The sequence below is a fragment of the Heteronotia binoei genome, chromosome 5, assembly GCF_032191835.1.
Source record: "Heteronotia binoei isolate CCM8104 ecotype False Entrance Well chromosome 5, APGP_CSIRO_Hbin_v1, whole genome shotgun sequence".
Lineage (NCBI taxonomy): Eukaryota > Metazoa > Chordata > Lepidosauria > Squamata > Gekkonidae > Heteronotia > Heteronotia binoei.
Genome location: NC_083227.1, coordinates 32,326,145 through 32,338,270, shown reverse-complemented (window position 1 = coordinate 32,338,270; position 12,126 = coordinate 32,326,145). Strand labels below are relative to the sequence as shown.

At 49.6% G+C, this 12,126-nt stretch overlaps 1 protein-coding gene across 1 annotated transcript in view; it reads right to left on the bottom strand.

The window, feature by feature from the left end:
• Positions 1–319: 319 nt before the first annotated feature.
• BAG6 (BAG cochaperone 6) overlaps positions 320–12,126 on the bottom strand; it is a 49,309-nt gene continuing 37,502 nt past the window's right edge. The window contains 5 exon segments of the mRNA XM_060239093.1: positions 320–633; positions 725–871; positions 4,402–4,509; positions 4,616–4,759; positions 11,500–11,559. Of these exon segments, the coding sequence (XP_060095076.1) occupies positions 535–633; positions 725–871; positions 4,402–4,509; positions 4,616–4,759; positions 11,500–11,559 (558 nt within the window). The 3' untranslated portion in view covers positions 320–534.

The following is a 12,126-nucleotide window of genomic DNA, read 5'->3' as shown; positions in this document are numbered from 1 at the left end:
ACAAGGTAACTTCCTAGGTTTTCTTTGCATACCAGCTAACAGGCACTCTAAAAGAAAGCACAGGGCCACCCACCATTAATCCAATTACTAACAAGTTTCTTCCAAGAAGGTTTTATCACCCAGACCTGAATGAGAGCAGCATTGCTATGCAGAGGCAGACAACGGCAAACCACCTGTTAGCCTCTTCTCTTGAATATCTTCCAGGGAGTGCTATAAGCCAGCTGCAACTTGGCAGCATCTACCCCCACACAAAGGATCACGTCCTTCACCCGCCTCCGTTAAAAAGAACCATTTTATTTAAACACACAAATACTGTCAGTCCCTGGAGAAATGGCTTTATTTTGTAATTTCAGCAGCCACTGGGTGCACTCCCACTGGGCAAGAGAGGTCACAGCAACCAGACAGGGAATAAGTGGGAAGGGAACTTAAATATTTGGCCTGAGAAGGGGGTGGCTGTTTGCGTCGTGCACAACGGGAAGAGAGGTGAGCCACACACAGTCCGCCTCTGGCCCAGGAAGGCTCTGGCAGCAGCTGTTACAAGTCCTCAGCCACAAAGGCCTGCTGGGCGTTGGGGAACCTCTGTGGAGTGAAGCTGGGGTCAGCTTGCAGCCGCTTCTGCAGGTCAGATTTCAGCTGGAAAGAGAAAGAGAAGAAGGGATGTGAAACCAGCAACCCTGAAGAGCAGCAGGTTATGCCTGCAAAGAAAGAAGGGTGCCTGCCCCACCTGCTGGCGGTAGCCCTCCTGTAGAACTGGGTCTGAAAGGTCCCTGTGGAGGCTCTCGGGACTGGTCAGGGGCTTCACGCCAGCCCCCTTGGCAGCTTTGTTGACGGCCTCGGACAGAAGCAGTTGGGGCCCATCACCCTGCATGGTCTGCAAAAGGCAGAGAAAGAAATCAGTGGTGCCGCATTAGCAAATACATGTAAACCCCCTTGTGAGCTGCAGGCATTCTGCTCAGGCTGCAGCGAGGACTACAGGTTGAAATAAACCCCCACAGCTGTGCCTGCTTCTCCCAATAGGCTAAATCCCCCAAACGGGAGCTGCTGCTGCTATTCCGCCAGGTTTTTGAGTCCCCTGAGCAGGCTGGTCCTACCCCTCCATAGGTGCTTGGGACACCCATTCTCAGTTAATGGTAATGCATGGCTAGAGAGAGGCCCAGAATCTACTGAAATCCATGAAGTAGCCCAGTATGCAATCTACCAAGGGCAGCGCACACAAAAAACCTCAACAGTGAAGCCGAAGAGAGGCTGAGCCCTGCAGTGGTGCAAGTATTTCCCAGCCTTTTCTGGTTAAGGCTGATGATGTCACTTGTCAGTGTTACTTAAGAACATAAGAGAAGCCATGTTGGATCAGGCCAATGACCCATACAGCCCAACAGTGTGTCACACAGTGGCCAATATATGTATATATATATATATATATATATTATATAGACACGCACACTGCGGCTAATAGCCACTGATGGACCTCTGCTCCATATTTTTATCTAACCCCCTCTTGAAGCTGGCCATACTTGCAGCCGCCACCACCTCCTGTGGCAGTGAATTCCACATGTTAATCACCCTTTGGGCAAAGAAGTACTTCCTTCTATCCATTTTAACCTGACTGCTCAGCAATTTCATTACATGCCCACGAGTTCCTGTATTGTGAGAAAGGGAGAAAAGTACTTCTTTCTCTACTTTCTCCATCCCATGCATAATCTTGTAAACCTCTATCATGTCACTCCACAGTTTCTCCAAGCTAAAGACCCCCAAGCGTTTTAACCTTTCTTCATAGGGAAAGTGTTCCAAACCTTTAATCATTCTAATTGCCCTTTTCTGGACTTTTTCCAATGCTATAATATCCTTTTTGAGGTGCAGTGACCAGAATTGTACACAGTATTCCAAATGAGACCGCACCATCGATTTATACAGGGGCATTTGATTATACTGGCTGATTTGTTTTCAATTCCCTTTCTAATAATTCCCAGCATGGCGTTGGCCTTTTTTATTGCAATTGCACACTGTCTTGACATTTTCAGTGAGTTATCTACCACGACCCCAAGATCTCTCTCTTGGTCAGTCTCTGCCAGTTCACACCCCATCAACTTGTATTTGTAGCTGGGATTCTTGGCCCCAATGTGCATTACTTTGCACTTGGCCACACTGAACCACATCTGCCACGTTGACGCCCACTCACCCAGCCTCAACAGATCCCTCACAATCCTCTCTGGTTACCACCCTGAACACTTTAGTGTCATCTGCAAACTTGGCCACTTCACTGCTTTATGAACAATAAAGAGCATGGAACCCAGTACTGAGCCCTGCAGCACCCCACTGCTTACCGTCCTCCACTGCAAAGACTGCCCATTTATACTCACTCTCTGCTTCCTATTAATTAGCCAGTTTTTGATCCACAAGAGAACCTGTCCTTTTTCTCCATGACTCTCCAGCTTTCTAAGGAGCCTTTGATGAGGAACTTTATCAAAAGCTTTCTGGAAGTCAAGGTAAACAACATCTATCGGGTCTCCTTTGCCCACATGTTTGTTCACCCCCTCAAAGAAATGTAACACGTTAGTGAGGCAAGATCTTCCCTTACAGAACCCATGCTGAGTCTTCCTCAATAACTCGTGTTCATCAATGCGCCTACTCATTCTGTCCTTGATAATGCTTTCTACCAAATTTCCCGGTATTGAAGTCAGACTGACTGGCCTGTAATTTCCCGGATCTCCTCTGGAACCCTTTTTAAAGATGGGGGTGACATTTGCTACCTTCCAGTCCTCGGGAATGGAGGCAGATTTCAATGAAAGATTACATATTTTTGTCAGGAGATCCACAAGTTCAACTTTGAGTTCTTTCAGAACTCTTGGATGTATGCCATCCGGACCTGGTGACTTATTAGATTTTAATTCGTCTATCAGTTGTAGGACCTCCTCTCTTGTCACCTCAATCTGACTCAGGTCTTTCAACACCCCTTCCAAAATAAGTAGTTCTGGAGCAGGCAAACACTTCTCATCTTCCACAGTGAAGATGGATGCAAAAAATGCATTCAGCTTCCCAGCCATTTCCCTATCCTCCTTCTGTAATCCTTTTACCCCTTGGTCATCCAAGGGCCCCACTGCCTCCCTGGCTGGTTTCCTGCTTCTAATATACTTGAAGAAATTTTAATGGTTGGTCTTTTTGTTTTTTGCAATATGCTTCTCATAGTCCCTTTTTGCCTGCCTGATCACAATCTTACATTTGATTTGCCACAGCCTGTGTTCCCTTTTATTAATCTCACTTGGACTAGCTTTCCACTGCTTAAAGGAGTTCTTCTTACCTTTTACAGCTTCCATTACTTTGTTTGTTAACCATGCAGGTCTTTTCTTATACCTGTTTGTGCCTTCCTAACTTGTGGTATATATTTTATCTGAGCTTCTAGGATTGTAGTTTTAAATAGCCTCCAAGCTTCCCCAAGGGTTTTGACTGTATTTACCTTTCCTTTCAGTTTCCTCTTCACATGCCTCCTCATCTCAGAGAATTTACCCCTTTTAAAGTTAAACGTGGTTGTGCTGGTCTTTTGGAGCAACTCTCTATTTATACAAATGGTGAAATCAATAGCGTTATGGTCACTGCTCCCAAGCAGTGCGGTCACTTTTACATCTCTCACCAAGTCTTGGGCATTACTTAGGACCAAATCCAGGATTGCCCCACCCCTGGTAGGTTCTGAGACCATCTGCTCCATAGCACAGTCATTGAGAGCATCTAGAAACTCAATCTCTTTCTCTTGACCTGAATACATATTGACTTCTAGTGATGTGTGAGACTGGATGGCCCACTCCCCCTCCCCAATAGTGAAATCTGAAAATTCACACTGCCTCAACAGATCCTGGCAAACCAGGCAACAAGCAGGCCATGCAGCTCTCTCCCTTCCGGAGGTCAAGGATTCCAAAACCACACTCCATCTACCTCCGTTCTCACCCCATTTCCTGAGGTCTGGCCACCAAAAGATGCTAGAAAAGCAGCATCGCCCCAGATGTAAATTTGCCATGGTCAGGGTGGAGGAGGCGCTCCAGTACTTGCTACAAGCACAAATTCTGGTTTGCTATCCCTGCCTCTTAAGAAGACTTTTCAATAGTAAAAAAGGTAAAAGTAGTCCCCCTGCAAGCACGGAGTTATTACTGACCCATGGGGTGACATCACATCAGGACGTTTTCTTGGCAGACTCCTACGGGGTGGTTTGCCATCATCTTCCCCAGTCACTTTTAAACAGTAAGACTGGGCAATTGAGGGAATCAGCACTCTGCTGGAGCAAAGCAGCTGGAAATTAATTCAAGTGCCCTCCCCCCCCCCCTCAGCAAGAACAAGGATTTTGTCCGATAACCCTCCTTCATAGCTGCCTGTCCTATGGGGCTTTTACACACACCCCCTCCAGCCCTCCCTTACCTTGCGCCGCTTAGCCGGCATGCCACTCAGGTAGGCGTCGCTGAGGGGAGGCTGCTGCTTCAACTTGCGCTGGGTCTGGATGTCCTCACGGATGATGGGCACCCACTCCTGGCAGGGAAGCAAAGGGGCAGGCGTCTGTTAACCACTGCAAGGAAACCCCACCCCCCTCCGCTGGATGCAGCCCTTCCCCCTCCTTCTGCCCGGCCAGACTCACTGGGGGCACGGCAGCAGCCCAGGGCTCCGCATCGGGAGCAGGGGGTTCCCCTTGCTGGGGCTCTTCATGCTCGGGCTCCCCTCGCTGCTGGGGCATGGCCTCCTCGGCCGTGGTGGCTGGAGCTGGGGAGGCCGCACTCTCACGCTAGGAAATGGAGGAGAGAGACATTCTCAAGCCGTTCCAAGGAGGAGGGAGAAAAACAGGTTGCTTACCTGTAACTGATGATCTTCGAGTGGTCATCTGTGCAGTCACACACATGGGTCTTGCCGCAGACAACAGATCCATACCTTGGAGTCTCCAATAGCTTGCCTAGAGCGTTTTTTGGCGTGCTCTCCCGCTCGCCCTGGGGAGCAGGCCTCGACTGCGCATGCCTGGAGTGAGCAGGAGGCGCCCCTCCCATTCAGTTTCTTCCAGCCGCTGACAGTCTACACAGGTAAAAACCAGAGCAGAAAAAGCCAGCAGAGGGGAAGGCTGGGTGGGCGTGTGTGACTGCACAGATGACCATTCGAAGATCATCAGTTACAGGTAAGCAACCTGTTTATCTTCATCATGGTCTCTGTGCAGTCCCACACATGGGTGACTAGCAAGCTGAAAGGCAAAAAGGAAGGTGGGTGCTGGCAAGAAAAAAACATTTTCATACTTACAATGTATGTATGCACTCACCTGGGGTGATTTCAGTGGAAGATGGACCTGAGGACCGCTTGGCCGAAGGAGGCGTCTCGTCTGGCACGAACGTCCAAAGCATAGTGGGAGACGAACATGGATGGCGAGGACCATGATGCAGCAGAGCAAACGTCCTCTAAGGAGACGCCCTCCAGGAAGGCCGAGGAGGTTGAGACTGCTCTAGTCGAGTGAGCCTTAAGACCCTCAGGTAAAGGTTGGTTAGCAACTTTGTAGCACAACCAGATTGCAATGGATACCCACTTAGAGAGTCTCTGGGTAGAAATTTTGCAACCTCTTTGAGGATTGCTGTAGACCACAAACAAGTTAGGGTCCTTACAGAAAGGTTGTGTACGAGAGATGTAAAAGGACAAAGCTCTTCTGACATTGAGGGTGTGTAGAGCTCTTTGTCCAGAGTCTTTAGGATCAGGAAAAAAACATGGGCAACAAAGTTGAAATTGAAAGATGAAATTTCGATACAACCTTGGGTAAGAAAGCAGAATCCGCTCTCAGGACCACCTTGTTCCTATGAAATACCGTGTAAGGTGGATCAGAGCGGAAAGCACACAAGTCACTGACCCGCTTGCCAGAAGTGAGTGCAACCAACAGGGCAGTCTTCCAAGAGAGAAGATTAAGGTCCACAGCAGCCAAGGGTTCAAACGCGGGTTTCATAAGTTGTGCAAGAACTAACGACAAACTCCAAACTGGCACAATCAGTTTGATAGAAGGGTGTAGGTGCAACATGCCCCTGAGGAATGATTTGGACAGTCTATGGGAGAAAACAGTCTGACCATCAATAGGCTTATGGAAGGCTGAGATGACTGAAAGGTGAACTGTCAAGGAGGAATAGCTGAGACCTGAAACCTGTAGAGACAGAAGGTATTCTAGGATCGAAGGGAGAGGTACAGATTCTGGATCAAGTTGTTGAGAAGACACAAAAGAGCAGACACGCCTCCACTTGCATTGGTATGAATGCCTAGTAGAAGGTTTTCTGGCATTTAGGATAACTTCTGCAACTCCTGGTGGTAAAATCATGACCAAATTCTCCACACTGTAAACCCCAGGATTTGGGGGTTGTGGTGCCATACTTGGCTGCGATTCTGGGTGAGATCGTCTGCCAAGGGAAGGCAGCGGTAGGTGTGATTCGACATCTAAAGGAGTCTCGTGAACCACGGTTGCCGTGGCCAACACGGTGCTATCAGGATGCAATCTGTACCGTCCCGAACGATCTTGAGTAGGGATCGGGTAATTAGAGAAGTTGGAGGGAAAAGGTAGTGAAGTGGGCCCCTCCAAGTGTGAAGGAAAGCATCGTTGCCTCTCCTGGAGTAAAAGAGAAGACATTTCGAATTGTCCTTTGTCACAAAGACATCTATCCGTGGACGCCTGAAGCATGCAAAGATACGATGCAGGTAGCGTGGATTGAGGGACCATTCATGGTCGTCTATGCAAATCCTGCTGAGGGAGTCGGCCAACACATTCTCTATTCCTGGCAGATGGATGGCAGTTAGATAGATGTTGTTCTTGATGCACCACTCCCATAGGACTAAGGCTATGCGGCACAGACGTAGAGACCTGGTCCCGCCCTGTTTGTTCAGATAAAAAACAGTGGCCATGTTGTTGGATGTAATTTGAACATGTCGGTCGGCCACAGACGGGAGAAAAGACTGAAGAGCCCTGTGAACAGCAATGAGTTCTAGGCAGTTTCTATGCATGGCCCTCTCGGACGCAGTCCACAGACCCCTGACAGTCTTGTCCTCTAAGTGGGCTCCCCATCCCCACTTGGAGGCATCTGTAGTCACAATGACAGAAGGAGGAGGGAGGACAAAAGGCATTCCACAGAGTAGATTGTTCTGTACAGTCCACCAGAGAAGGGAGAGTTGAACCTCCTGAGGTACAGTGAGAAGAGTATTTTGTGGTTGTACGTGTGGATGGTAGGCACGAACAAACCAAAGCTGGAGCAGACACATACGCAGTCTTGTGAAGCGAAGAACAGAGGTTGTTGCGGCCATGAGGCCCAGGAGACGTTGGATGATGATCGCAGGCTGTGTTGGAGCACGTAAGACCTCTTGGGCCAGAGAAAGGATAGTATGAGCGCGATCCTTGGGAAGATAGACAAGATGAGAAGTGCATAGACGAGCACCTATGAATTGTAGATCCTGTGTTGGGGTGAGGTGAGATTTGGTAGCATTCACACACAGGCCCAAGGAGGTGAGGAGAGAGTTGTTTTGAGATTCTTCGCCAATTGATGTACTGTCGGAGCAATGAGTAACCAGTCGCCTATGTACAGGAACACAGGAATGTTGCGAATTCGCAGAGCAGCTGCCACCACTGCCATGCATTTCGTGAACACCCTCGGGGCGGTGGACAGCCCGAACGGGAGGGATCGATACTGGAAGTGGTGATGTCCCATGGTAAAGCGGAGATATTTGCGGTGCTGAGGTCTGATGGTAATGAGGAAATAGGCATCCTGGAGATCCAGGGAAGCCACCCAAGAATCCTGCAGAATCAGGGGGAGGATGGATTGGACGGAGATCATTCTGAATTTCTTGTAGACTATCCAGAATGGGTCTCTTGCCCCTGTCCCTCTTGGGGACTAGGAAATATCGTGAGTAGAAGCCTGTCCTTTGATGTTGAAGGGGAACAGGTTCTATCGCATCTTTTTGGAGCAAGTCCAGAATCTCGTTTGAGATGAGGGGATGGTGGAGTGACCACAAAATGGTGATGGCGAGGTGGCAGAACAAACTCGATGGTGTAACTTAGGCGGATTATGGTGAGCACCCAGGAGTCCGTGGTGATTGACATCCAAGTCGGGTAGAAAGGGAAGAGTCGTGTGTGGTAGCGAATCATCTGTTCAGAAGGATACAGAGGGGAGTCAAAGAGACTGCTTGGCTGGCTGGGCAGACTTTTTGGTCTGCTGAGAGAGTGGCCTCTGTTGGAAAAGTTGTTTCTGCTGAGGAGTCTTCCTTTTCCAACAGTCTGGTTGTTTAGGAGAGCGTTGATGCCTCTGAAACGATGGTCTCCGGGGCTTAGGTCAGTTAAACTGTTGCGAGGCTGGCTGAGAGACCCCAAGGCGCTTTGCCCTCTTGCGGCCGTCATCTACTGACAAAAGGACTTCATCGGTGGAAGCATGAAAGAGGCTAAGGCCATCAAAGGGGAGATCTTCGATTTTCTGTTTGATGTCCGGTTGCAAATTTGTAGATTGGAGCCAGTCGTGTCGGCGTAGTGCCACAGAAGAAGCAAAAACCCTAGATGAGCAGGAAACAGCATGTCTGATAGAATTTATTTGCTGCTTGGAAACTCTTGAGAGCTCGGAAACTATGTTGGATGCGACTTTCTGAGAGGTTTCAGGGAGAGAAAGAATAAGAGAGGTCAACTGGTTGGAAAGATTGAATGTGTAGGCAGAGAAATAAGCCAGGTAGTTAACTTTAGAATTGGTAGAGGCAAGATTATAGATTTTGCGAGCCAAGGTGTCCAATTTCCGGCCCTCACGATCAGGAGGTGTAGGGTGTCTTGAGGGTTTTGCTTTGGTCGCAGAGTGCACTATGATAGAATTTGGAGCAGGGTGTGAACCTAAAAATTTGGACTCTGGAGCATGTACCCTGTAGAGAGAATCAAAACGCTTCGAGGTAGGTGGAATGGAGGCAGGTTTGTCCCAGGCCTCACAACGCCCCTCCAAATGCACTGGCAGCAGGGGCAGGAAAGACCCTGGTGGGAAATCAGCCTGAACCAAATCGTGGACCACATCAGAAACTTTGGGTGAGTCCGAAGGAAGGGTAACTTTCAAGGCCTCAGCCATGGTGGTGGTCAGATTGAGGTAAGCCTTGGAACCGACAGATGGGGAGAGATGGGTTGGATGTGCAGAATCAGAGCCAGGAGATAGAGGAGGATCCTCGGAGTCAGAGGAGCCAGAGTTGTCCCTATCGGATTCGGATTCCTCAGGTTCTGGTGGAGAAGATACAGGCTTAGCAGGTGCAGATGTGGATGCAGTCGAAGTCATCGTCGATGCCGAAGATATAGTGGCACAGGCTGTGGCATGGGTTCTAGGGATATAAGATTCACGGTACCGAAGAGGATTACGGTCTCGGGAAGAGCGGTAATCCAGGTCTCGGGTTCGAGAAGGCTCACGGTACTGAGGTGATTCGAGGTCACGGATTAGAGATGTTGATATTTCACGGTCTCTGTCGGACGCGACCTCCAGATCACCATACCAAGCATGATGGAAAGCTTCCTCCGAGGGGGAACGAGAGTAGCGACGGTGTCTAGGAGAAGGTGATCTGGAGAGTGAGGAGTATTCATATCAACCCCTGTGGTAGTGATCCCGGGATTCACGATAGACTGGAGAGTGTGAGCGGAGATCACGACGTCGAACCGGTGAGCGAGAGCGGACATGCTTGGTAGAAACCTGTGTCGCAGACTCTTGGTATAGAAGAGAAACGCCAAAATCGCGAAAAGATCCTGCCTGAAGCAGAGACCGATGGTGCTCCTGATGGGAAGTTAGAGGATCTGAACGCGGGTCAGGTTCGAGGATGTCGAATGGCATCACACTATGGACCAAGGGCGAACAAGATCGAACAAGGATGACCTCGACTGGAGCTGGAGAGTGAGGCATGAGATGAGGCACGTCGGAAATGATGTCGGAAGGCGCCGAAAGCTCTGGTGGAATTAGAGGTTGGATCGGAGCCGAGTGGTTGCCCTCGGGGAAGTTGTCGGAGTGTACCTTGTCGGATCGCGAGGTTTCTTCGAAGCAGAGACTGAAGGATCGGTGTGGTGAGACTTCTTCAAACACTTATGGCCGGTGTCGGAGTGCTTGGATGCTCTCTTGTCGGACTTATGCTTTTTAAGGGGTTGAGGAGCAGCTGACACAGCCGAATCTCCCGCTCAGGTTGGGGGAGGCAGCAAATCAGAGCTGGGCATGGCCCGGAGAGACTTTTCAAGCAGGCAACTTTGAAGTCTAGTCACTAGATTTTTTCACGCCTGTTTACCAAAGTTGGCGATGAGCTTCACCCAAGCAGAAAAGACAGTAAGAATGTCCGTCTGAAGTAGGAATTTTAGATCCACACCTCCGACAGTTTTGAAAGTAATTTTCCCTTCCATACGCTCCGGACAAGGGAACGGAAGGGAGGGGAGAAAAAGAAAGTAAAGCGCAGAAAAAAGGGCTTTTTAAAAAAATTTATAAGGACGAAAAAGAGAAAACGTGAATACAATACCAAACAGGAGAAAACGAGCTGAGGAGAAGGGAACGCCGAAAGGTAGGTGTTGTCCGGGCGGTGGAAAGGAAGAAACTGAGTGGGAGGGACGCCTCCTGCTCGCTCCAGGCTTGCGCAGTCGATGCCTGCTCCCAGGGCGAGCGAGAGAGCATGCTAAAAAACGCTCTAGGTGAGCTATTGGAGACTCCAAGGTATGGATCCGTTGCCTGCGGCAAGACCCATGTGTGTGACTGCACAGAGACCACAATGAAGATCACCTGCTTTGTGTGGTTGAAGAAGGCCCCAGACTACAACCCCAGTACAGGAGTGCCAAACTTGCTTAACATAAGAGCCACATAGAATAAACGTCAGATGTTTGAGAGCCACAAGACATGAACGTCAGATGTTTGAGATCAGGGAGGGAGGGAGGGAAATACATGAAGATAGAAAGTAACTTTAAATGCATTCTCCAAGCCGTTGGCTGGCCTGGCTTAGAGAAGCGATTTAAAGAGACTAAAGCCTTCTTCAGGCTAGCCAATGGGGTGGTGGGGGCTTTGGGAGCCACACAATATGTGTGAAAGAGCCACATGTGGCTCCTAAGCCACAGTTTGGCCACCCCTGCCCCAGTGTCTCCCCCTGGAAAGCATCTTGGGAAGAAGGGCAAGGAAGCTGGCCCTTGGGATGAAATGCTGGACAGCTGGTGCTGGGCTAGAGTGGCCAGTGGCCCAAAGGACACCCTCTTCTATTATTAGATCACTTCTCTGTCTAAGGCTGAGCAGTCTCGCCTTCACCACAAACTAAGTAGGTGGCCTTATGCCTAGTCCCCACCACCCCTACCACCGTTATGCGGAATACTGACCTATCTGGCAAGAGGACGGAAAAGGCTCTCCAGATAATGAACATTCTACAGTGCTATGCAAAGACTGTCGTATTGTCCATGTGTGCATATACACCCTGCTGCCTCCCACCAGCAGGGAAACCCACAGGGTCCTATGAAAAGAGGAACTCCACATCCCCTGGTTCCCTCTAACTCGGTACCTGCAGGGCTTCGGAAAGCTGCTCAGTGGCCTGCAAATCCATGGGCTCCTCAGGAACGGGCTGAGAAAAGGGATGCGGGAAAAGGCAGTTACCAAGCTGTTGCTTCTGTTCTGGACAGCGCTGCCTGGAACCTCTCGCATGCATCCCTAAATGTAACTTGCCCAACCCTCCCCCGCCACACACACAAGCAAACAAGATGCCTACACAAATCAGGAACGGTCGCTTGACAAGGCTCTGCAATTCAGATGAAGCCCAAAAAACACCGTCATCTTTGGTTTCTGGTGGCCACCCCAAATGTCAAGGTGGCCCACACAGGCCCCAACCTGGATAGCCCAGGCAAGCCCAATCTCAGATCTCAGAAGCTAAGCAGAACCGACCCTTGCAACTACTCAGATGGGAGACCAAGGAATACCAGCAGTCAGGAGGGAAAGAGCAGGCTTCATTCAGCCACCTCTCTGGATATCCTTCAGGCCTCCCAGTAGGGGTCAGTCACCAGAGGTCATCATGATTTCCAGGTGTGCGCGCGCGCGCACACACACACACCAAAAAAAGAAAAAGTGGCCCACACAGAAAACACTGTTTTTCAAGAGTAGGCTCTCCCTCTTCTAAGCTTTGAGCACCATGTTT